The sequence below is a fragment of the Pseudorca crassidens genome, chromosome 20 (assembly GCF_039906515.1).
Source record: "Pseudorca crassidens isolate mPseCra1 chromosome 20, mPseCra1.hap1, whole genome shotgun sequence".
Taxonomy (NCBI): Eukaryota; Metazoa; Chordata; class Mammalia; order Artiodactyla; family Delphinidae; genus Pseudorca; species Pseudorca crassidens.
Window position 1 is genome coordinate 6,332,140 of NC_090315.1, and position 26,117 is coordinate 6,358,256.

Genomic DNA, 26,117 nt, shown 5'->3' on the forward strand with positions numbered 1-26,117 from the left:
GAAGCCTGAGCGCCACAATGAAGACCCAGTGAAGCCAACAAAAAAATAAATACATAAATAAAAATAAAGTAAAATTAAAAAAAGAGGCATACTAAGAGCAACTTAAAGTAGAACAGCTGTTACCAAACTCCGGAAGCAGAATGTGGAGATATTAGTCAAAGGAGTAAATGGCTGAGGTAGCAAAACAAGCAGACAGGGCTTGAGACAGCTCCTTGCAGGTTCTGAGGTGCCAGATGGAATGAAAGAGCAGCCAGTGTTTTCCCATCTTCTGATTAGGTCTTCAAAGAGCACAAGATGGGGGTGGAACCCAGAAAGGCTCAGGGGCTGGAGTCTGGAGGCATCAGCTCTGATCTATAGAGACTGAGAACTGAGCATCCAAGGGAATCAAGTCCAAAAGGAGAGCTGAGAGAGCAACAGACCCCTTTAAAACAACCCTGTTGGGGCTTCCCTGGTGGCGCAGTGGTTGAGCGTCCGCCTGTCGATGCAGGGGACACGGGTTCGTGCCCCGGTCCGGGAGGATCCCACATGCCGCGGAGCGGCTGGGCCCGTGAGCCATGGCCGCTGAGCCTGCGCGTCCAGAGCCTGTGCTCCGCAATGGGAGAGGCCACAGCGGTAAGGGGCCCGCGTACCGCAAGAAAACAAAACAAAACAAAAAACCCTGTTCACGCTCCTCAAAATCAAGCAGCAACAAGTTCACAGGGGCCACATAGCCGAGTGCAGCAGATCATGATAAAGACTACCTTTGTCTTTGGTGGAGCTCCCGCATCACTGGAGGGGGAAAGAATACATTTTACATGTTGAGGGACCGAGTGATAACTAAGGGAGAAGAAAAATTTCCTCTCAGACTTGACAACGAATAGATTTCTGTTTTCGCAAACAACTCTCCCATTTGGTAGAGTTTCCCAAACACTACTAATGCTGCGGTGGGTCTGGAAACATATTTCACAAACTCATCCACCGCTTGCCTCCTTCTCAATGCAGAGGGAACGATGAAATATGCAGACATCTAACTCTTTTCCAGTAGGTACTGAATCAAAAGCACAGAGGTAGAGCACAGGGAATGAAATATTTTAAAAGTTTCCGCTTGGGCATTAGACACACTTAATCACTTAAAAAACTCCTGGTGTACCACAAAGTGGCCAGATCATCTGAAGAAAGGGCATGTTTAAACTCCTGATGCTAAATCAAGAAGCTTTTCATGCCTCAGTCAACGTGGCTTTGAGCTCAGTTAAGCAAGGCAGGGGATTCCAAAAGGCAAACCAGGGAACATGCAAAGATACCCTCCTGACTTTTGGAGGGAAGTTATCCTCACCCACAGAGATCAGGTTCCTGTAGGTCTCCAACATCACGTCCCTGTACAAGGCCCTCTGAGCAGGGTCCAGGCATTCCCACTCTTCTGGAGAGAATTCGATGGCCACATCATTCAATGTCAACTGTCCCTTAAATAAAAAAACATTTCACCAAGAGGACGTGAGGAGAGTTCTTATTTCCATACAAAATGAGTAGAGATAAAAGATCAATTAAGTTGAAGTATGTATTCTGACAGATCCATGGAAAGGTATTTGAAGCTAACTGGGTGTGTATTTTAATTTCTTATGCTTTGTCATAGAGATTACAATATCCTTCAAATCGATTTACCCTTCTCATTCTTGTGGGCAATACATAAAATATATGCAAATAAAAATTCAACACCGTGTTGTCCATGTGGAAGTGTTAGATATTACGTTCTATACACTGAGGGATAATCATCCTTCTGGAGGTGGAGGAACATGAGTGGTGTCTTCAGAGACGACAGAGTCCACAGTGGCTCTATAAAGAAAGCTCAAGACCTCCAATTATGATGATGATAACAGCAGCAAAGAGGAACATTATGGGCTTCCCTGGTGGCGCAGTGGTTGGGAGTCCACCTGCCGATGCAGGGGACGCGGGTTTGTGCCCCGGTCTGGGAAGATCCCATATGCCGCGGAGCGGCTGGGCCCGTGAGCCATGGCCGCTGAGCCTGCGCGTCCGGAGCCTGTGCTCCGCGGCAGGAGAGGCCACAGCAGTGAGAGGCCTGCGTACAGCAAAAGAAAAAAAAAAAAAGAGGAACAGTATATGAACACTTCCTATATGCTATGCATTACTCTAAATGTTTTACTCTAAATGTTGTTAGCAACATCAAAGCTCATTAAAGAAAGATCTTTTCCCAACTTACAGAGGAGAAAACTGTGTCAGAGACACTCTGAAAAACTCGACTGAGTTCAGCAATCTAAGGAATCATACACTAAGCACATGAACTTGGCTGGGCTACACCATGGTTGGGCTCTGGAACTGAAGCTTAAAAATCAAAGAGTTAAGTAACACATAGAGCATTAAAATTTCATTGACAGACGATTACCTGAGAAAACTTTAAAGAAGTTCAAGGTAAACAACATGGAACAGCCTAAAAGTTCATTATATACATGTACACGCACACATACACACAAAATGTCAGTAATCTTATTACTATTTAAACCATGAACATGATACTGTAGAAAAAATTCAAGGCCAGGGAATATATTAAAGATATAATATGAATTGCAAAAAGATATCTATAGATTTAAAATCATGATGTCTTTTATCTAAACCATGGACTTGCACATCCATGCACATATGCACACATGTCAACGATAAATTAACTGAAACGAGAGTGGTCTCCTGACAGATTTTCAGACTATTTTTTCATTATCATATTTATTCACGTGTATTTCAGGATATTTCTTATAGAAATGAAAATGTACAAACTGTATTAAACTGAGTTTCTCAACATGATTCTATAGTAGGCTACTAAAAAAGAAAATAATACAGACATTAAAAAAAACAAGAATACTTTAACTCCAATTTCAATAACTATATTCAAAAATATAAATCTGTCCATTTGAATTTATACAGATAGGCATTAACAAAAACCAAAAAGGGTTTCTGTTTTTCCACTAATAAAACATTGATTCAAAATTAGAAAAAAATTTTTTTAAATTAGAAAAGTTATTACTACTATACATTATTTTAACAGATTAAGAATAAAATTCTCACAATGGTAAAGTAAAAAGTTTCTTGGAGAATTATAAAACATAACAAAAAAGAATATGGAAAAAATATATTGTTATTAAGAAAGAACATTTCACCAATGTCGTGATCAGAAGGAAAGGGTCGATGCATTCTCTCTGACGTTACAGTGGAGTGAAGGGGGCTGGCCAGGTCTCCTGCCTTTCACCACTGTACAGTGTGCCTGAGCAGGGACCACTAGAGGAAGTAACAGGAGGAAAACAGAGAGCTAGAGTGAAAGACAAATCTAAAGACAGGAAAGGCAAACAGCAAAAGGAAGGAAAAAGACATTCTATCCCACAGACAGCAAAAGTAAACAGAAAAACTGTCATAAGAGACAAAGGACATTACGTAATCATAAAAGGGTCAATTCTCCAAGAAGATATAACAATTATAAACACGTACTGAGGGAAGGCACTAGGTAAGGATGAATGCATAGGTGTCAGGAACAACACCTCAGAGTCAGAGAGGATTAGCGTGTCCAAAGAAGGGAATTTCAGGATGGATACACTGAAGAATCAACTGAGAACATGACTTCACCTGAGAAAGAGCCATTTCTTACTCCTTCTCTCTCCTCTTCCTCCTCTTCAGGGCTTCTTCCTCAGACCATGTGAGTCTTTAGAGGTCGATCTTCAAAGTTGGAAACAGGCTGTTTAATGCTTAGAATCAACACACCCCCTTCCTGAGTCACCACCACACGCACAGGGAAGCCCTCAGCATGGGGAACAGACGGTCCTCTGCTGCCCACTGTCCCAGGAGGGGCTCAGGACAGTAACTCCCACACACAGACCAACCAGTGAGTTTTCCCACCCTTTCCTTCAGATCAGGCTCCCCTCCTGGTGAGGCCCTCACGTACCCAGCAGCAGTGGGCACCTCAGCTGGACCCGACGATCCCCTTCAGGTCACAGACCAGCCCTGATCCATCCCCACGCAGAGCAGAGCCCTCACCCTCAGCCCAGATCTCAGCCCTCAGGAACGGGGGGACCCAGAGTCCTGATGTTCAATGACGGATCCAGATTGGAACATCCTGGGGAACCTTAAGTATTATTCATGTTGGGCCCCATCCCAGCTCTTTAAAAGGCATCTCTGGTCGGGGGGTATAAAACAGATGAAGATGCCTTACTCAAATCAATGTGAAGCCTGGGCTGAGCACCACCTAGAGGAGGTGAGCCCAGCACACCTCACGCTTTCTTTTTCTTTTCAAGCACTACTGAGGTATAATTGATGAATAAAAATGGTGTACATATAGGCTGTACAACGTGATTATTTGGCAGATTACACAATGTACAATAATTATCAGCATCAAGTAATTTACATTTCCATTAACTCACAGTTATCATTTTGTGCCTGTGTAGTGAGAACACTAAAATTCTACTCCCTCAACAATTCTCCAGTATATAGTAACACACTATGATCAACTGTAGTCAGCATGGTACACACAGATACCCAGAACCTACTCATTCTACAAATGACAGTTTCTAACCCTTGGGCAACATCGCCCCATTTTCTCCACCACCCAGCCCCTGGTAACAACCTTTCTACTCTAGAGCTCTATGAGTTTTACATTTCTAGTTTCCACACAGAATTTACCTTTTTCTGTCAGGCTTATTTCAGTGAGCATATTCATTCTAGGTTCATTCATTTTGTCACAAATGATAGGCTCCTTCATTTTTATGGCTGAATTTTGTGTGTGTGTATATACATACATACATATATATATATTTATATATAAAATCTCTTCATTATTCATTCGTCAACATTATGGTTCTTTCTACAACTTGGCTGTTGCGAATAATGCATTAATGCTCATTGGCGGCAGACACTTCACTCAATATACTGATTTCATTTCCTTTGGAGATCGAGCCAGAGATGGGTTTGACAGATTGTGTCTGTTCTACATTAAATTTACTGAGAAACCACCATACTGTTTTCCATAATAGCCGTATCATTTACATTCCCACCAACAGGGCATTAAGTGTGCTCTGTTCTCTGTATTGGGCCTGTGTGTGTGTATGTGTGTGTTGGTGTGTTAAGACAGATAAAGAGAGGATAGTACAGAAACAAGCAAGAGCCTGGCAGCAAGAAAGTTAACAGTTATTTCTTCCCAAGGATGAGCCTCTAGACTTTAGATCACTGTGGTGTTGGGGCCCTTTGATTCTTGAAACAATCTTTCCAAACATGACAGGACTTTATGGTCCGTGCTAGACACATACCTAGCAGAAGCTCCCTGCTCAAAATATTCTGCCATCTGACATAGAACTCATAATTTCCCATATGGACACAAATAAACTAACAAACTCTTATGGGGTCCAACACAGTCTCCAGACCCTCTCTTAATGATCCTCATATAAAATACCAAATAACAAACCAAGCTCTTCAAAACTCATGCATCAGGAAAAAACACAGATGGAGACACCCAAGGATCAGTGGACCCAAAACCCCATACTTTCATTTACAATGATTCCAGCACAAACACCGTCGTCTCCAAAACCTACCAATTAAAAAGATGTCTCCAATGATACACATGCCTCAGTGAGACCCCAACATGCCCAATGAAGTGCTCTCTTTTGTATCTTTCATAGTGCACCTGAAATATTCTTCACTCATTGTGTCTTTCATAGTGCATCTGAAATATTCTTCACTCACAACCCAAAATGCTCAAAAATAGCAAAGGTAATGCGAAAAATGATCTCTGAGACTTGCCCTTTATTACTTGGAGGTTTACACGACGATTCTTGCCCTCCCAAAAAAGCCAACACAAGTCACTGCTTTGAGTGGATTCTATAGGGCACCCTGTAGATCCATTCCTGCGGTACCATGGCAGCCATCCTCCTATACCCAGAGCTCCCTATGGGTATATCTCAGGCCACAGCTCTAACAACACTGGGGGAAAATGGTTCTCTCTTTCTAAATCCACTGTCTTCATTCCTCCTCAGGAATGAAGGTGTGACCCGATGTAACCAATACATGCAAGCCTCAGTCTCAGCATCTATGTTACAGGGAAGCTGAGCTAGGAGCCTGCGGCACCTCAAACCCACAACCACCCATAAACCCGTGTCCTGATGCTCCAGACAGAATTAAGACATCCCTTGCCAACACTTCCCCACATCCCTTGATCCCACAAGGGACAGGTGCACACATTCACTGGGCTCAACTTGATGCCCACACCTGCGGCCATATCCCTCGTGCAGACCCATACAGGCTCTGCTTCACTTCCCCGACTTCTCTATCTCTCCTCCAGGCGAACAAGAGGAAACGTGACTTCTCTATCTCTCCTCCAGGCGAACAAGAGGAAACGTGATAAAGGGCACAAAGACCTCTCAGCAAAGATCTTGCAACAAGAACACAGAAGCTCCCACCGAAAGGACACTGGGCGTTCAGTATGAAGGTCAAAAAGCTGGCCCTCTGGAGAATACTTGCTAGCAACTAGGGACGTTACGGAGTCCAGTTACACAGGCATTTGAGTTCAGTGAGACAGTTACAAAGAGAGAGCATCCCTAAGTTTCTTGTCTCCTGTTCTCCCTACTCACATCGAATTGGAAAATACAGTCCCTATTTAGGGCACTCTCCTTCACATCCCCTTAGGTTCTGGACCTTCTGCCCCCCCCCCCCCCTTAGCACAGTGAAATCACTACCGCTGACTCTGAGCAAGTGAACTGCTGGAAGGCAAAGCACCTGTCAAGGTGGCGACTGGTCCCTGGATGTGCACACCTGGAACACCTGTAGCTACAGTAGAGCAGTAACGCAGCAGAATAAACGTGAGGACACCTGACAACACTGCAGGAGGAAACCAGTTGTACAGGGCTTCTTAGGCCTCCCTACATCTTTTTGCTCTGGAGTAATTAAGTAGGCACACAAGGTAAAGATCAATAAGCGCTGAAATACCCAGAACAAATATGGGAACCACCCTCATCACCTACCCTGTTACCTTCGTATTCCCTGAGGAGTACTCAGCCCAATGGAAATTCCTAGCATCTGAAAACATCCCACGAGTGAGGCGTTGCAGTGACCCTGGGAAAAAGATGAACACTGTGTCCTTCGGTGGAGGTTAAGGACAAGAGACTCAAAATAATCAATGGAGAAGTGCGTTTCTGTTGAGGGTGACTGATATTGAGGCAATAAAATCTGGTTAATGTCGCAGAGATTGTCGGGGGGTGGATGGGGAGCCATCTCTGAACTAAGACCTGAAGGAGGGTATATGGCCAGAATCATGCTGATTTAAAAGAAAAAGGTAAGAGGAGCAACTAAGATCTGAAACATGAAAGGTATTGGTGTGAGAGAGAAAAGGTAATGTGACCAGGACAGAGTGAACCATGAGAACAGGGTCAGCTCCCAGGATGAGGCTGGAGACGCCGGCTGGGCCCTGAGGATGATACAGGTCTGTGTAGCTACAGGAAGGAAACTGGATTTTGTCCCGAGGACAAATAAAACCCTAGCATTTTTGCTTTTCATTCTGGGATGACTGGGAACCGTGAAAAATTCTAAATAACACAGGACACTCTCACTAGAAAGAATTCCCACACACAAACACACAATTTGGCCAAACACTTCAGGAGTCAATATTCCTCAGACTCACAGTTTCTGAGTCTAGCCTCTCATCTCCATATTACAGGTGGGCTCCCTGAGGAAGCCCAGAGGGGAGACATGTCTGAGGAAGCCCAGGTTGAATCCAGAGAATCAGGTAGAACTAAAGTCTGAAATGGGATCCTGAAGGGCCAGTGGGCAGACTTTGTCCTCATCGCCTGTCGAATTTAAAACACCAGGACCAACCGTCACGTTCCTGACCAAAGGAAACTTCTCTTTCAAGGTCTGATCAATTCAATTGAGTATTCAATTCTTCTTTCCAGAAGATGTCAGTAAAATATTTAAACATGCAGATTTGCAAAAATATAGCTACTGGTGAAGAAAACATTGTAAGGGGTCAGCTGAAAAATAAACTGTGAACAAACTTTTTCATCATGAATAGATGGCTCTGTTGGAGGAAGGTTCCAAGTCAATCCAACTCATCCTTCATCATTTGCAAAGAACACTAAAGAGGGACCTGAGTGAAACATCTTCCTGTCACCTCACAGCTATTTTAACACACCAAATAAAAGAGAAAAAAGACAAATATTAGACTAACTGGTTAAATTAGGTTTTGACTGTTAATGTAAAAGACCAATGACCTCTTTACCAAATACTCATCAAAATAGTCTAAAATTATTTACTAGTTATCAAAGAAGTTTTCCAATATATAAGATGAAAAGGAAAAGCACTCAGGCCTCATAGAAACCTGAATCAATAAAAAGAAATAATTTGTGAATTATTTTTAATCTAAAAATGCTGGTGTCGAAGTCTTTCAAAAATTGAGGATTTACCTTATTTAGAAAAGAATGACATGAGTAGACTACCTAAGGGAACCAAACTTATTCCAGAAGTTAATAATTACCCACAGGAAAGTAGAAATTGAATGCACTAAGATTTATTCCAAGCTACACAAAGAATTAAATGTAAAGAAACCAGAAAGAAAGAAAGAAAATTCATTACAGAAACCAAAACTTTTAATGTTCCTTTAAAGAGGCACCATGTGGTGACAAAGCTAGTCATTTCTTGTGCCACTAGTCTCTCTCCTCTCCTCTACCTCATGCCAGGAAAATGGAAGGGGGTGACCCACAGCTGTCTGAGTCAAGTCACTGTGCCTTGGCCGAACAGGAACTGCAAATGGAAGTTATCTTTTCGTACAAATACTTACAAAATACACAAACCTTTCACTTTTTGCACTTCCCATCCTCATCTGTCTAATTGAAGCAAATAAATTTTAATTCATTAGATTCTAAAGCTACAAATCAACATTATCACAACATAATCATCCGTATCCAAACAACTCACCACCCATCTGGACCCAGTTTCTCACCTCTACCTGCACCACTATGTGTTTCCACTTCACTCTGTTTAGCTGTCTCCTATTTCACCTGTCTTTTTGTTCCCCTCTACACGCCTGCTGTTTCTCCCCTCCTAGTTCTCCCTCACCCTTGTCCTGCGACTTCTTGCTGCTTTCTCCCCAACCTTTATGATTGTCCTAAATATCCATGTATGTCTCCATCTTTTTCCCAAACTCAGCTCCCTCTCCGATCTCCAGATTACATCCTTTCTGTAACTGCTACAATGCCTTAGTCTGCACTCTCTGGCACCCCAGGTGGCTATGCCTCCTTCCTGCTTTCTCTCTCCTGCTCTTCTAGTCACTAGTTTTCCTCTCTTTCTCTCCCAGCACCACGGTTCTCTGAAGGGCACGGTTGCAACTCTTTTGCTCTCCGCCCACTCCCTGTGTGAAGTGCCTCCCTCCTACCGGTGATACAAGGCCCCTCCCTATGTTACTATCCCATCGGTTCTCTCTCATTCTTTCCTCCTTCTCAGTTTTTCTGCTTCTCTCCCAGTCGCTCGGTCTCTGCTTCTCCTGATCCCCCTCGCCCACGAATTTACAAGGATGAGGGATGGTGACTGAATAAGATGCCACCCTACCGGAAGAGACTATTTTCCAGCGGGGTGGAACCTGGGGACAGACATACACTGGGTGTCACAGGGCTGTCCCAGGTCACCTCTCCCTACGCGGGGTGAAAGGAAGAGCTGACTAGGAAGGAGAGGCCTGCGGAGCAGAAGCACCGGCCTGAGGAGACGCGAGGACAGAGGGGCGGGGAGGGAGGGAGGGGGGTCTCCGGAGAGGGGCGGGCTCTCCAGAACCCCAGGACCGGGGAGAAGACGCGGCCTCTCCGGGAGCGCGGCGGCCGGCGCTGCCCTCCAGGGGCCGAGAGGGCCAGGCTGGGGGCGCGAATCCACCTCGCGGAAGAGGACTTTACACTGCGAGGGCGAGACATTAACAGGTTTGAAGCAGGGAAATGTTGCGAAAGGCGGTGTCTACGTGGACAAGGTAAAAAAGCCAAGGTCAGGGACCAGCCTCAGAGCGAATTCAAACCCAAAGGAAAAAACACCCGTCCTGTGACCGCGACGTCTGGATTTACTTGGCGTGGAGGGCCGGCTGCTGTGATTTTACCTCCATAGTGACTGCGAGACCCCGAGGATGGAGTAAGGGGGACCGCGCGGCACATATACACTACAAAGAGAAAACTTACGGTCAGCCGCACGACGTTCACCTCGAGCTCACCGGGTCTGCTTCCGTAGGAAACCGCGGACACGCAGAGAGAAGAGGCGGGGCTTCCGGGGCGGGGCCTGGGCGGAGCGCTACGTGCGAGGGGCGGGGCGGGGAGAGTGCAGGTCTGCGAAGTGAGCGCGGGAGTGCGGCGCAGGGGCCGAGGTTCCTCTACCTTGACCTGTTTAGTTAACCGTCCATAATACTTTTAAGGTAAAAGCGTACAATTGTATGGGCCGGTTTTGCAAAAACTAAGAAGATTCCTCGTAAGTTAAAAACAGATTAAATAAAAAGCTTTTTTTTTGGCCAACAGATTTCTCGCACGTCCCGCTAGTGAGGCTGAAGCAATTCAGAGCTCTGGAAATTTGGGTCTCCAAGTGGTAGCTGTGGGGCGGTGATTGGAGCCTGGAACATTTGCTGCAGTTACAATTAATATAAGCACTTTAAGGAAATAAAAACTGGATTTTTCTTTGTATTACAAATGAAAATGTGCATTAAAAAAAGAACTCTAGCTATGTAGAATGGTTATTTCATACTGAAACCCTAAAGAACGGATATTCCGACCTTCCAGCCTCCGCGGCCGCCTTGGAGCCCCTGAAAAAGCTTGTGGCAAAGGGGGGCAATTAAAAAACCAAAAGAAGCAGGTCCGGAAGTTTACTCTTGACTGTACCCATCCTGTACAAGATGGAATCATGGATGCTGCCAATTTTGAGCAGGTTCTTCAGGAGAGAATCAAACTGAATGGAAAAGCTGGGAATCTTAGTGGAGGCGTTGTAACAATCAAAAGCAAAAGCAAGATTACCGCAACTTCTGAGGTGTCTTTTTCCAAAAGGTATCTGAAATATCTCACCAAAAAATATCTGAAGAAGACTAATCTCCGAGATTGGTTACGTACGTTAGGTAGGTGCTATCACCAAAGAAAGTTACAAATTGCATTACTTCCAGATTAATCAAGATGAAGAAGAGGGCTTCCCTGGTGGCGCAGTGGTTGAGTCCGCCTGCTGATGCAGGGGACACGGGTTCGTGCCCCGGTCCGGGAAGATTCTACATGCTGGAGAACAACTAAGCTTATGTGCCACGACTATTGAGCCTGCGCTCTAGACCCCATGAGCTACAGCTAAGGAAGCCCATGGGCTCTAGAGCCCGCGTAACGCAACTACTAAGCCCACGTGCTGCAACTACTGAAGGCTGCACACCTAGAGCCCATGCTCCACAAGAGAAGCCACCGCAATGAGAAGCTGGTACACTGCGACAAACAGTAGCCCACGCTCTCCACAACTAGAGAAAGCCCATGCACAGCAAAGAAGACGCAACGCAGCCAAAAATAAAAAAATAATTTAAAAAATAAAATAAAGGGCACTAAAATGAGGTATGCCTGTATAGATGTTATAGAACATTATCATAACCACAATTATATTTGCAGTTAAGTCATTTAAAAGAGTCAACAGATACTAACAAATTAAGTACAGATGTTGAGTTATGGAAGGATAGAAATAATTAGTCTTGTTAGTGTAGCAACATAATTAAGCAATTTGTCACTGAAACCAGACAACCTGGATTCAATTCCCGATTCTGTCACTTGCTGGGATGCAAATGAATGGGTCTAAATCTGTGTTTGTCCTAAAATCCTTCATTTGTGAAATGAGAATAAATATTAGTGCTTTTCTGAGAGATGAAAATTTAGTAAGTTATTAGGCATAAACCCTTAATAACAATAACTCTTACCTGAAGTGGGATAATGACGAAATATAATATAAATCAGACTGAAGATCGCCTTTCCAAAGAAAATATTTTCTTTTTGCCCAGGATCAAGTTCTAAGTGGAGGATATTGGGTGTCAGTTGTCATGCTATATATACGTAGCACAAATCTTATTTTCTCTGCAAAATGTAATGGCCCTGAATGTGAATACCATCCATTGAGAAGTGGCAGAATGGCTTCCAGGCATTTTGGCAGTGGAGACTGTCTCATTGTCACAAACTATACTTGGAATTGTGGGGTCTTTCTATCTTATTCATCCTTATAATCTCATTCAGTTCACTGCATCCTTGTTCATTTCCACAATCTTGATTTTCAAGCACTTTACCATACCAATCCCCAAATTAAAACATTTCATCTCCCCATCTCCCCATTCTAGTTCTTTCATTAAATTGATCGCCTAGAGGAATGCTCTTTTATCATGTTTACAGTGCACCTACTTTATATAACTCACTGAGTTATGTACGTATTCATGTCACAAGAATCGGAAAACAACTCACTGATTTATGCATCCCTTGTTGTAAAAATGGAAGATGTGGATTAACTGGTGGCGCAGTGGTTAAGAATCCGCCTGCCAGTGCAGGGGCCACGGCTTTGATCCCTGCTCCGGGAAGATCCCACATGTAGCGGAGCAACAAAGCCCAGGTGCCAAAACTACTGAGCCTGCACTCTAGAGCCCATGAACCACAACTACTGAAGCCTGCAAGCCTAGAGCCCGTGCTCCGCAACAAGAGAAGCCACCGCAATGAGAAGCCCGCGCACTGCAACGAAGAGTAGCCCCCCCCACCCCGCTCACCGCAACTAGGGAAAGCCCGCGCACAGCAACAAAGACCCAACGCAGCCAAAAATAAATAAATTTAGTTTTCAAAAAAGCAATACATTTTTAAAAAATGGAATATGTCTGGAAAGAAAAAATAATGCTAAGGAAAAAGTGTATTTTAAAAAACACAAGTTACTCAGGCATAAAAAGAAACGAAATTGAGTTATTTGTAGTGAGGTTGGACCTAGAGTCTATCATACAGACTGAAGTAAGTCAGAAAGAGAAATACAAATACCGTATGCTAACACATATATATGGAATCTTAAAAAAAAAAATGGTTATGAAGAACCTAGGGGCAGGACGGGAATAAAGACGCAGACCTACTAGAGAATGGACTTGAGGACACGGGGCCGGGGGAAGGGTAAGCTGGGACAAAGTGAGAGAGTGGCACGGACATATATACACTACCAAATGTAAAAGCGATAGCTAGTGGGAAGCAGCTGCATAGCACAGGGAGATCAGCTCGGTGCTTTGTGACCACCTAGAGGGGTGGGATAGGGAGGGTGGGAGATGCAAGAGGGAAGAGATATGGGGATATATGTATATGTATAGCTGATTCACTTTGTTATAAAGCAGAAACTAACACACCATTGTAAAGCAATTATACTCCAATAAAGATGTTAAAAAACAAACAAACAAAAAAACCCACAGGGACTTCCCTGACTGTCCAGTGGTTAAGACTCTGCACTCCCAATGCAGGGGGCCCGGGTTCGATCCCTGATCAGGGAACTAGATCCCACATGCAGGCTGCAACTAAGAGTCCACATGCTGCAGCTAAGATCCCGGGTACCACAGCTAAAAGATCCCGCATGCCGCAACGAAGATCCTCCATGCCTCAGCTAACACTCAGCACAACCAAATAAATAAATATCTTTAGAAAAATAAAAACAAAAATTATTACAGTAGAAAATAAACCATGTAACATATTGCTTAGTAACGTTATTTGAAATGAAAATTTTAATAGCCCTTGGATAATTGCTCTTCTATGAAATTGCCTATTTATATTATCCAATAAACAGTTCCACACATTAATTTTTTTTTTTTTTTTTTTTTTTGCGGTACGCGGGCCTCTCACCGTTGTGGCCTCTCCCGTTGCGGAGCACAGGCTCCGGACGCGCAGCCTCAGCGGCCATGGATCACGGGCCCAGCCGCTCCGCGGCACGTGGGTTCTTCCTGGACCAGGGCACGAACCCGCGTCCCCTGCATCGGCAGGCGGACTCTCAACCACTGCGCCACCAGGGAAGCCCCACACACATTAATTTTTATTAAACAGGGTAAATGTATTTAGCCAATTTTTTAAAATAGTATTTTACAAGCATTTTCAACAACCCAATTGAACAGTATGTCTGCTGGAGAAAAAAAAAATGTAATAATATTATTAGCATGAAGAAGCGTATAGTGTGTCCTAACCAAGAAACCAGGAGGTTCAAGAGTAAATATTGCATTTAATTGAACAATCTGACTCCAGCTTTTGACGTTTCACTACTGACACCGAATAAGTCACAACCTCTTCCTATCCAGCCTATGTGGGCAAGCTGATAAAGAAGCCTGATGGCTCCATCCTGTGATACAAACTGCAAGTTCAAACCGCAAGTGTATCCTCCATCAAGCCTCACCCGGTAATCACATTAACACACCAAGCCAGTCACCATTCCCTGCTCTCTCAAACCATTTTAAAACACCTTGGAAGTCTCCCCTGTCCCCCTAGACAGCTGAAGTATGTAACAAATATTCGCATAACACTTTAATGTTAGCATCAACCTCAATGACGAAACAAAACTTTGGATGGGGTTCCACCCTATTCCAGTGAATGGTTACAAGTGCACATTACCAAAAATAAAGAATGTTTGGGTAGTGAATGTATGAAATTTCTACTTTATCTCTCAAAGGAAAAAGTTCCTCTTGTATATTGTTCGTTTTTAAAACTCATGAACATTGATATTTTCAAATTATTTCCCTGAGCGATTCAAGCATAAGAGATCGTATGATTTTAAATTTTTCTAATATTTCGCATGTGCTTACTATATTCCTATTTTCCCATAATGTAAATCAAGGTGCATGCCATGTACTGCATATTCATGAATGGGGGACAGGTTTTAGGGAGTGTTGAAAAAAATAAAACAGTCCCAAAGTGGTCATTTGCCCCAAAGACAGCAAAACAAGACTTTATTGCAGTTACACCCCTCCCAGGAATGTGACCTTAAACCAACCACTCTGGAATTTCATGAATGATACCACTGAGGTAAACAAAAGGATAAGACCTTTGCCATACCTCCCCCAGAAAAATGTAACCTCGACGAAAAAATTTTTCTTCTCTTAGCAATAAAAAATTTTTTTAATTATATGTCCTGGAATTATCTCCAAGATATATACTAATGAAAAATTTAAGTATAAAACAGTGTGCATAGTACGCTGTCACTTGCATCTATTTTTTTTGAACTTCATTTTATTTATTTTTTATACAGCAAGTTATTAGTTACCCATTTTATACATATTAGTATACATATGTCAATCCCAATCTCCCAATTCATCCCACCACCACCACCCCCTTTCCCCCTTGGTGTCCATATGTTTGTTCTCTGCATCTGTGTCTCTATTTCTGTGTTGCAAACCAGTTCATCTGTACCCTTTTTCTAGATTCCACATATATGCATTAATATACGATATTTTTCTCTTTCTGACTTACTTCACTCCGTATGACAGTCTCTAGGTCCATCCACGTCTCTACAGATAACCCAATTTCGTTCCTTTTTATGGCTAATACTCCATCGTATATATGTAGCACATCTTCTTTATCCATTCGTCTGTTGATGGGCATTTAGGTTGCTTCCAGGACCTGGCTATTGTAAATAGTGCTGCAATGAACATTGGGGTGCATGTGTCTTGTTGAATTATGGTTTTCTCTGGGTATATGCCCAGTAGTGGAATTGCTGGGTCTTCGCAATAAAATTCTTATGCTGCCTAGCTTCTATCTATAAAAGCTTTCTGGCTTGTACAGCTTTGAGCACCACTTTATCATCTAGATGTGATGGCGAAAACTCAGCCTCTGCACAACGGTTCCAAATCAAATCTCAGAGACAGAGCTTTGAGTGAAGTAGAAAAGAATAACTTTATTGCTTTGCCAACCAAAGGGGGACACAGCAGGCTCGTGCCCTTCAAAACTGTATGTCCAAAAAAAAACACACAAAAAACAAAAACTGTATGTCCCAAGCAGAGGCAGGGGAGGGAGATATGGTGAGGAGTTTTACAGCACTTGTTCAAGGGCAGGGTTGTTGATAAGTATCAGGGTGTGTGCAGGGCCTGCTTCCTTTAATCTGGCCTCAGGTGATCTCCTGATGTTTCCGGAATGAAGAATGCTTCATCAAATTTTGTTCTGCAGAAAAGCTCAAAGATATTGTTATGTGTATCCCTTGAGGCAGGAGGATCCTATCCCAAGGATGCACTATTATTTGACTGCCCTTCCTTTGTCTCTGTATCCTGATTAGCAACTGTTTTCCATCTGCCCTTTGAAACTCAGGGAAGATCATGGAGGCTGAAGCCTATTCCCTACAAACAGGAAGCAAGAGACACAGAAAGGCTTCCATGTCCAGGAGGCCCTCAGGGTCCTGCTCGGTTTCAAATGGGATGCACCGCAATTCGTGAAGCACTCAAGAAGCCCAATTTACTTGGTTCAATTTTTGTACTTCAATAGAAGGCAGAGCCTTAAATGAACTCCTATGGTATTTTCATTATAGCTGCATAAATATTCTGGAGCAGAGTTTACAGAGAATAAGTCAGGTACAAATTATGAATATATAATTCCTAAGCTGCATGTTGTTTGATTCCACCATGGAAAGAAATTGTTACAGATTCTTTCAACCCTAAGAGCCTAGTGGTGCTTCTGTTATAAAGCACTGAGGTGGAACCAAACTGTGCTGGCTGAAGAAACATGATTCACCCAGGGTTATGAAAACTGACTGAATTTTATTAATTAAAACAGGATGCCCATTTTAATTAATTCAGAATTAAACTACAGCAAAATGTAATGGCAGCAGTTAAGTGTGAATCATACACATATAAATACTATTTTCATTCTTTTGATTAATTGTTCCATTCACAATTACTGGTAGTAAAGGGTTTTACGATGGAAAATGTCACAAAAGGCTGTCCGTGGACCAAAGGCAGAAAAGCGAAGGGAAGAGAGCAGCCTCAGTGCGATTTCAAACCCAAATAAAAAGATACATGACTTGCAATGACAATCTCAGGATTTGGCAGGCAGAGGGCCGGGTGCTGGGATACCAGGTCTACAGTCACTCCCAACACCCTGAGGACTGAATAAGGGGGACAGCACAGCACAGGGTCCCACCAGTAAAGAAACATATACTCTGCAGAGTGATCTCCCCATGTACTATGTTTCTGTTTCTGGAGGGAAGTGTGCCTGAAGGGAACAGGCTGTACCCGGACAGTGGTACTGTTAAGGGGCGGGGTGAAGAAGGAGCCCAGGTGGGAGCAAAGAGCGCGGGAGGGCAGCTGGTGAAGCTGCTTCCCCGCACCTTGACCTGCTTACTTGAAGTGACAATCTGTAACAGCTTTAAAGTGAAAGCTTAAAATTGTGTGGGAGCGTTATTCCAACACTTCGAAAACTAAGATGTTTCCTATTAAGATGAAAATGGTTTCAGTAAAAAGCCGTTTTTATAGCAGGTTGCTCGCATGTCCGGATCCTGAGGCTCAAACAATTCACAGGCCTGGAAACTTGGGTCTCCAAGTGTTTGCAGTGGGGCAGTGGTTAGATCCAGAAACATTTTCTACAATTTGAATTAATTTACGCAGTTCAAAGAAATAATAGCTGTTCTTGTCTCTGTATTAGAAACTAGCACGACAAATACAAAACTTACCCAGAGTAGTGAGGGCTATTTCATATCATACTCTCACCCTACAGATCAACTTTTCTGTTTCTATTCACATTCTAGCAGGAGGCCAAACTCAGCTCCAGAGACTCAGGGACAAGACCTGGGGTCTGAGACTGGAGGACTCAAGCATGTAAAATTTATCCCCCTATCACAGAAATAAGCTGGTAAGTCAGAAGCTACTCTTTATGGACGTGATGAAGGGTCTTCTGTTTTCTGTGACCTGGGAAAGAGAACGACACCTGAATTGTCAATTGAATTGGGCATCTAGACGATCCACATACATGGATGAGCTGAGTATTATGTTAAAACTCTTCCTATGCAGACCAACCTGATGGTAGGTCTTCATGTAATCCTACAGTGAGGACCTATTCAGGATGTAGTGAATCTAAATTAGTAAACAATAACTGAGCTGAATTATCCAAGACATGTTAATATCAGTCTCACTAACCAAACCAAACTCTGGGTGGGGTTCCATCCTACTCCACTGAATGGTCACAAGTACAAACTAGCAAAAACTTAAAAAAAAATGTTTTAAAGGGGAATATATGCAATTTACAGTTTATCTATCAAGCAAAGATGTTCCCATTGTATAGTGTTCATTTTAAAGAGAAAACTCATGAACATTGATCCTTTAAAATTATTGCACTGAGCGCAGAAAGGACAAAAGAGACACTGCATGATTTTAAAATTTTGCAGTATTTTGTATATGCTTACTATACCCCTATTTTACCATCATGTAAATCAAGATGCATGTCATGACATTTATTTAGACACAAAAAAGGACATGAAGAAATATTCATATACTGCATATTCCAGAACGGGGAGCACATTTTAAGGAGTGCTTAAAAAAAAAAAGTTTGAAGGTGCAGAACCTCTGTAATGTTATGCTCATTATGGAGTGCCTGAAGATGGACTGTTGAGATGTGAGCTCCGAATAAAGGTTTGTCCAATTCGTAACATTACTTTCTCTCCAGTATGAATACTCTGGTGGGTCATAAGGTTAGAGTTAGGGTTGAGACACATTTAGAGAGTCATTATACTTGGAAGGTTTCTTTTAATTATAAAATATCTCACAGTAATTTAGGATGAATGCAAAAAGCATTCAGTGGGGGTCGAGACCTGAGTAAAGGCTTCGCCACACTCAATATGAAAGACTTCTTCACAAAATGTATTCTCCAGTGACTTGTAAGGTGTGAATTGTGACTGAAGACCTTGCCACACTAACAGTATTTGAAAGGTTTCTATCCATTTCATGTTCTCTGATGAATTCATAGATGTTTTTTATGTCTAAAGACTTTGCAACACGCATTACATTTCTAAGGCTTCTCTCCAGTATGAATGATGAACTGCAAGCTTTCCCTTCTGATTAAAGACCTTGCCACACTCGTTACATTTGTAAGGTTTCTCTACAGCATGAATTCTTTGATGAATTACAAGGCCTGAATTTCGACTACAGACCTTCCCACATAAATCACATTCAAGTACTTTCTCTCCTGTATGAGTTAACTGATGTCTCCTGACGTGTGAGCTGCAATGAAAGGTTTTCCCACACTCATTACATTTGTAAGGTTTCTCTCTAGTATGAATTCTTATGAATGACAAGGCCTGAATTTCGACTAAAGTCCTTCCCACATAAATCACATTCATGTAATTTCTCTTCTCTATGAGTTATGTGGTGTCTATTGAGGTATGACCCATGATGAAAAGCTGTCCCAAACTCATTACATTTGTAAGGTCTTTCCCTCTGGGCTTTCTGTCTTGTGTCAATATTAAAGGATGCATAAAATCACCCCCATGTATATTACAAATTGTGGTTGGGACAGGAGGAGAAATTTCTTGACATGGTGAAAATGAGGCACTACTGTTGATACTCTTATCAGCTTGATTAAACTCATCAATTTTCTGTTCACTTTAAAAAATATGCAGTTCATCATGAAAGCTTAACGCAAGCCTATTTCCAATAGGCTTCTTCCCTGCATCCCTTTCAACATATTGACTTCTTCCATTAATGACATCTTTGTTGTGGGATGCAGGCATATTTTTGCAATTTCTTTCATCATCTCTCCACTGACACCCAAAATCATACATATTCTCCTGCAGGTAAAAATGTTTGATTTCACACCTTCCATGTCTTCCCAACACCACTGTTTGGAATACTTCTCCTATATCTGTGTTTGATTTTACTTGTAATTTCTTTATCACATGTATATGACAGATATCTACAAATTAAAAAGCACCATAGACATACTGTTCATTACAATGCATGAATAAATGTTTCATGTTGAATATATGGTATTACACCAAAATTAAGACTTTTATCAAACAGAGTTATGAAACTTCACAACCATGACGTAAAATTTTTGAGAAACACTAAAAAGGACAGCGTTTCTATCTGCATCAAGGGACCATATAAAGAAAGACCAGGACTGATAAGGGGACTGACTGGACACAGGGAATAATAAACATGGGGTATCACTGCTTTTCATTTCATATAGGAGTGAATGAACTTTTTCTTAAAAGAAAAGAAGAACTGGCTCAGCAAGTAACATTATACTGTTCCATTTTTTAACTGTGAGAATTATACTATTGATGTGGTACAGAAATAAAAGAGACTTTAAAGGGGAAAGAATAGGATGTTGTACAAACAAAGCAGGTTTACACTTATTACATTATTCGCTGTGTAAGGTATCAAACTAAATACTCCGTAAGTCCCATTTCCATGCATATATTCACAAAGAACACACATAATATTCCAGGAGATGTGTAAGAATGTTGTTAATGAAACCTGAAGGTAAGCTGGAAGAGGCCATCGAATGGAGATGGATAAATTTATCCCATACACAAACATACAGATACAAAAAATCAAATAGGATAAAACTTCTTCAAACGATTTTAAAAAGAACAAAGTTATTATATAGTTCAGAAATTACACTATTGGGAACATATCAAACGAAAAAAATCTAGCAGATATACGGAATGTAGTATCATTTACTCAGGAAGAAGAAAAAAATTCTGCTATTTTTAACAACACAGAGGAACAATGAGGTTATCTGCTCCGTAAAGTAATTCACAGAGAATGAACAGATGGTACTGAATGATGTAACTCATGTGTAAAAAGAAAAAAAAAAAAAAAAAAAGAACCAAAGAGTAACAAAGACAAAAATACTGGTTATCAAATCCTGGGACTTGGTAGAATGGGGAGATATTAGTCAAAGGAATACATTTCCTGCTGTAAGTTGAAAGTTCTAGAATTTAATGTACACCATGGTACTTACAGTTATCAACACTATACTATATGCTTTAAAGTCAATAAGATAGTAGACCTTACATGTTCTCAAGACACATAAAAAAACTGTAATTATATCACGGGTGAATGTAGTAAAGACCCCACTGAGGTACTTATTTTGCAAGAAAAGTTCACACTATACACCTTAAACTTATACAATGATATATATTAATTAAATTTCGACAAGTAAGGGAAAGAGAAAATTTTTAAAGTACAAAGAAAAGGTTGTGGTTTATCAAGTGTATGAAAACTAATTTCAAAAGAAAAATCCAAAACAAAATAAAAGATCTTACAAGTACAAAATACGCATAAACTAGCAGAACATAGAAGAAAGAATTAGATTAGAGATCAATAAAATAGGGGGAAAAAAACTACATAAAATCACACCACCACAAGTTGGTTATTTGAAGAGAATAACAAAACTGACAAACCCATATGTAGAATAACTAACAAAAAGAGCAAAGACTCAAATTACTGAAATCAGAAATGAAAGAGTGGACATTACAAATAATTTCAACTGATTCAACAGAAATCAAGAAAATTAAATGAAGAAAAAGGAACAGTTTCAAACTCTATGAGGCCAGAATTACTCTACTACCAATGCCAGTCAAAGACACCACAAGAGAGCTTTCCCCGGTGGCGCAGTGGTGAAGAATCTGCCTGCCAATGCCAGGGACACGGGTTCAAGCCCTGGTCGGGGAAGATCCCACATGCTGCGGAGCAACAAAGCCTGTGTGCCACAACTACTGAGCCTGCACTCTAGAGCCCGTGAGCCACAACTACTGAAGCCCAAGTGCCACAATTACTGAAGCCCACATGGCTAGAGCCCGTGCTCTGCAACGAGAAGTCACCACAATGAGAAGCCTGCGCACCGCAACAAAGAGTAGCCCCCACTCGCTGCAACTAGAGAAAGCCTGCGTGCAGCAACAAAGACCCAATGCAGCCAAAAATTAATTAATTAAAAAATTAACATACCAGGGACTTTCCCCGTGGTCCAATGGTTAAGACTCTGTGCTTCCACTGCAGGGGGCACGGGTTCGATCTTTAGTCAAGGAACTAAGATCCCACATGCCTCACAGCAGGGCCAAAAACCAAACCAAAACAAAAACCATGCCGGGACTTCCCTGGTGGTGCAGTGGCTGGGAATCTGCCTGCCAATGCAGGGGACACAGGTTCAAGCCCTGGTCCAGGAAGATCCCACATGCCGCGGAGCAACTGAGCCCACATGCCACAACTACTGAGTCTGCATGCCTAGAGCCCATGCTCCACAACAAAGAGAAGCCACCACAGTGAGAGGCCTATGCGTGGCAACGAGGAGTAGCCCCCGCTTGCCGCAACTGGAGAGAGCCTGGGCACCGCAACGAAGACCCAGCACAGCTATCTATCAATCAATCAATCAATCAATCAATCAATCAATTAAAAGAAAAACATATCAAAGTTATCAAAATTTACACCGGGCAGTGTAAGCTGTACTACAGGAGAAGTCCGCACTACTAAATCTTTACAGCAACAAAAGAGAAAGATGCATACCCTGCACTACTGTTCAAGAAAATACTAAACGCCCTATCTAGAACAGTAAGACAAAAACCAAAAACTCAAAGTTACCCACATGGAAAAAGTACAATTTTCTTATTCTGTAGGTGACAAGGTTTTGTATGCACAAACCAAAAAGATTTCATGAGAAAACTACTTCTTCAAAAAACAACTTTAGGAAACTTGCAGCATAAAGAATCAGCACGCAAAAATCAGTTGCACTTTTATACACAATGAACAATGTCAACAGAAAATTAGAGAAGAGTCCTATAGAACACTTAGGAAAAAATTAGCCAAGGAGTTGAAAGACTTGTACACTGAAAACTACTAAACGTTCTAAAAGAAGTTCATGGAGATACAAATAAATAGAAACACACCCTGTACTCATGGATTGGAATATTCCAATTTTAATATTTTTTAATTAATTAATTAATTTATTTATTTATTTATGGCTGCATTGGGTCTTTGTTGCTGTGAATGGGCTTTCTCTAGTTGTGGCGAGCGGGGGCTACTCTTTGTTGCGGTGCATGGGCTTCTCATTGCGGTGGCTTCTCTCCTTGTGAAGCACAGGCTCTAGGCATGCGGGCTTCAGTAGTTGCAGCACGTGGGCTCTAGAACGCAGGCTCAGTAGTTGTGGCACACGGGCTCTAGAGCGCAGGCTCAGTAGTTGTGGCGTACAGACTTAGTTGCTCCGCAGCATGTGGGATCTTCCCAGACCAGGGCTCGAACCTGTGTCCCCTGCATTGGGAGGCAGATTCTTAACCACTGCGCCACCCGGGAAGTCCAATTTTAATATTCTTAAAATGACCAAATTACCCAAAGTGTCCTACAGATTCAATGGAATCCCTATGAAAATTTCAGGGGCAATTTTTGTAGGAATAGGAAAAATTACGCTATAATTAACAGGGAGCGGACCTCAATGAAGAGTAGCCCCCATTCACTGCAACTAGAGAAAGCCCGTGCGCAGCAGCGAAGACCCAACGCAGCCATAAATAAATAAATAAATAAAATTTATTAAAAAATTTAAAAATTATAGAATTAACAGAATCTCAAGGGACCCCCAAATATCCAAAATACTCTTGAAAAAGAAGATAGAGTCAGTCATTTTTATTTTCATTTTTTTTGCAGTTACAACAAATGAGTTCTTGAAATTAAACATCCAGTTTTACAAACATAGTCTGATACAAATCAGAAAATGACACTTGGTTAGAAAGATACCTGGTGCTCGGGCATCACCAGAAAAAAAGCAAGAAGTCAGATATCTCAAAAGCCAGACCATTTCCCACTTCTGAACTTGTCCTCTATTTTTGTTAAAAAAAAAAAAAAAAAGAAAAGATAAAAAAAGAAATAAAGGTCAGAGACCTTCCTGGCAGTCCAGTGGTTAAGACTCCATGCTTCCACCACAGGGGGCACAGGTTTGATCTCTGGTCAAGGAACTAAGATTCCGCATGCTGTGCAGCACAGCATCCACCCCCACCACCCCCCCAGTAAAAAAAGAAATAAAGGGCATATATATTTATGAGTAGGAAGAGGAAACCATTTGCTACAAAAAGTTTTCCTGACAATCTCTGTCTACGTAACAGACCGCTAACCGTGAACATTTAGCACACGAGCACTGAAAAGACACAGAGCCTGTGACGTGAATCCAGCACCACACAGGAGCCCAAAGTTCCATTCACTACGCAGATGTCACCTGGCACCTCACCTCCCTGGGGGCCCTGCCACACTCTAGGACTTAATGAGAAAACCTAACACACCTGGGGGAAAATGGGAATCTAAAAGGGACAATGGTTTTCCAAAATCCTTTGGGGATTCCTAGAAGATGAGCCAGGGTGGGGTGTCTATCTTGATTTCAACGGCATCTCTCGGGCATCCGCAAAGCCCCTTCCTGCGCCACAGTACCTACAAGCACGCCCTTGGAGTGGCAAGGTCATCAGCGCGGCGACGTCGTCCAGATGACCCCACGCTGTCCTGCAGTCTTCTTCCCATCAAGGTTCAGTTTTTCTCTCTGATTTTCCATCTAGCAAATCTCCAAACCCCAGGACCTCCTGGTGGTCCAGTGGTTAAGAGTCAGTGCTTCCACTGCAGGGGATGAAGGTTCGTTGCCTAGTCAGGGAACAAAGATCCCGCATGCCACGTTGCATGGCCAAAAAGAAAAGAAAACAAAACAAACAAATCTCCAAATTCCAGTTTTTCCAGGGGTTTTTGTAACATCAGTTGCCTCTCCATCCTACATTCTAAATACATTGTTTTGATTCATTTCTGCAAAGTATTGTCAAAACTATTGCCCTGGAGACACTTCATGAAATTCTCTTTAAAGCTTTTACATTCACCGAAGTGATCCAGCAGGCAGCCACCCTTGTCCGGGGCGGGGCCAGGGCTGGAAGCACTTGCACCTGAAGATCATGGCCATCGACCAAGCCCATCAGTTTTAGATTTCAAAACATATTACAAAGTAATCAAGATGATGTGGTACTGGCATAAACGCAGATACATAAGCCAATGGAACAGATTAGAAAACTCAAACAATCCCTGGAATATATGGAAAAATGTATAGAAAAGGGTGCCAACACTAAACAAATGGGAAAGAACAGTCTCAATAACAAATGGTGCTGAGAAACTAGATATCTACAAGAAAAAAAATAAAGCTGGTCCTTAACCTGCATCAAAGGTAAATACTATGTGTCAAAAGATACAATCCACAGAGTAAAAAGACAACCTCTCAGGAATGGAGGTGATGAAAGTGATATAAAGAATTTCCAACGGTCAGAGGTTTAGGTTGACTTCATGGTTCAAATTCCAGGCTGGAATAAAACATCCTCTATCACTGATGTCTAGTTCTGAACTTTCCATTCCATTCCCAGTCATTAAGATTCAGTCAGTGACTTGCCCACTTAGCTTCAATTGCCTTTGAATAAGTCAGAACAAATTACCCTTAGTTGGCCTGACTTCCAGATCTTACCAGGTGTTGTGCACATTAATGCCCGACTTTCACGTGCACCATCTAGATCCTGGTTTACAGAGAGCAGACAGTGCATCCAGATGGGGCCCCTAAGCAGCTGCTGCTGGCCAATGGCATTGACACCCCGACTAAATCCATGGGGGTGAAGCCCCGCCCAGGGCTACACCCAGTGGAGCCTCTTCACAAGTTCCAGGTCACTGGGTCACGGGGAGACGGGATCTAAGTGGAGATGACAGGCCCTGAGGGAAGGACCTGGGGGACGGTGCGTGTACAGGTGTCAGGCAGGATACTTCAGAATCAGACAAGTTTATGGAGTCCAAAGAAGGGCATTCGAGGAAGGACAGACAGAAAAACCAACCGAGAATATGACATTACCTGAGTAAGAGCCATTGCAGACTCCAGTTCTTTCCTCTTTCACCTCTTAAGCGCTTCTTCCTTAGACAAAATGAATGTTTAGAGGTCTATCCTGAAAGTGGAAAAGATGCTGTTTAATGCTCAGAATCAACACACCCCCTTCCTGAGTCACCACCACACACACAGGGAAGCCCTCAGCATGTGGAACAGACGGTCCTCTGCTGCCCACTGTCCCAGGAGGGGCTCAGGACAGTAACTCCCACACAGAGACCAACAGGTGAGTTTCCCACCCTTTCTTCAGACCTCGCTCCCCTCCAGGTGAGGCCCTCA

At 42.4% G+C, this 26,117-nt stretch overlaps 1 protein-coding gene and 3 pseudogenes across 3 annotated transcripts in view; 2 read left to right on the plus strand and 2 right to left on the minus strand.

Moving 5' to 3' along the window:
• Positions 1–26,117, plus strand: part of LOC137214765 (zinc finger protein 665-like) — a 349,647-nt pseudogene that overhangs the window by 192,229 nt on the left and 131,301 nt on the right.
• The window catches only part of LOC137214832 (zinc finger protein 836-like), a 101,016-nt gene that overhangs the window by 4,433 nt on the left and 70,466 nt on the right, over positions 1–26,117 (minus strand). The window contains exons 1-3 of one of the 3 annotated variants that reach the window (XM_067719144.1): positions 10,170–10,313; positions 3,604–3,693; positions 1,313–1,439 (exon numbers count right to left, since the gene is read on the minus strand). In XM_067719144.1, the coding sequence (XP_067575245.1) occupies positions 1,313–1,439; positions 3,604–3,618 (142 nt within the window). In that variant the 5' untranslated portion in view covers positions 3,619–3,693; positions 10,170–10,313. Of the gene's footprint in view, positions 1–1,312; positions 2,054–3,603; positions 3,694–10,169; positions 10,314–26,117 lie in introns of those variants that run through there. The other 2 variants (XM_067719143.1, XM_067719145.1) reach the window with 2 other exon arrangements.
• LOC137215396 (large ribosomal subunit protein eL22 pseudogene) lies at positions 6,960–11,191 on the plus strand (annotated as a pseudogene).
• Positions 18,921–25,802, minus strand: LOC137215398 (zinc finger protein 813-like; annotated as a pseudogene).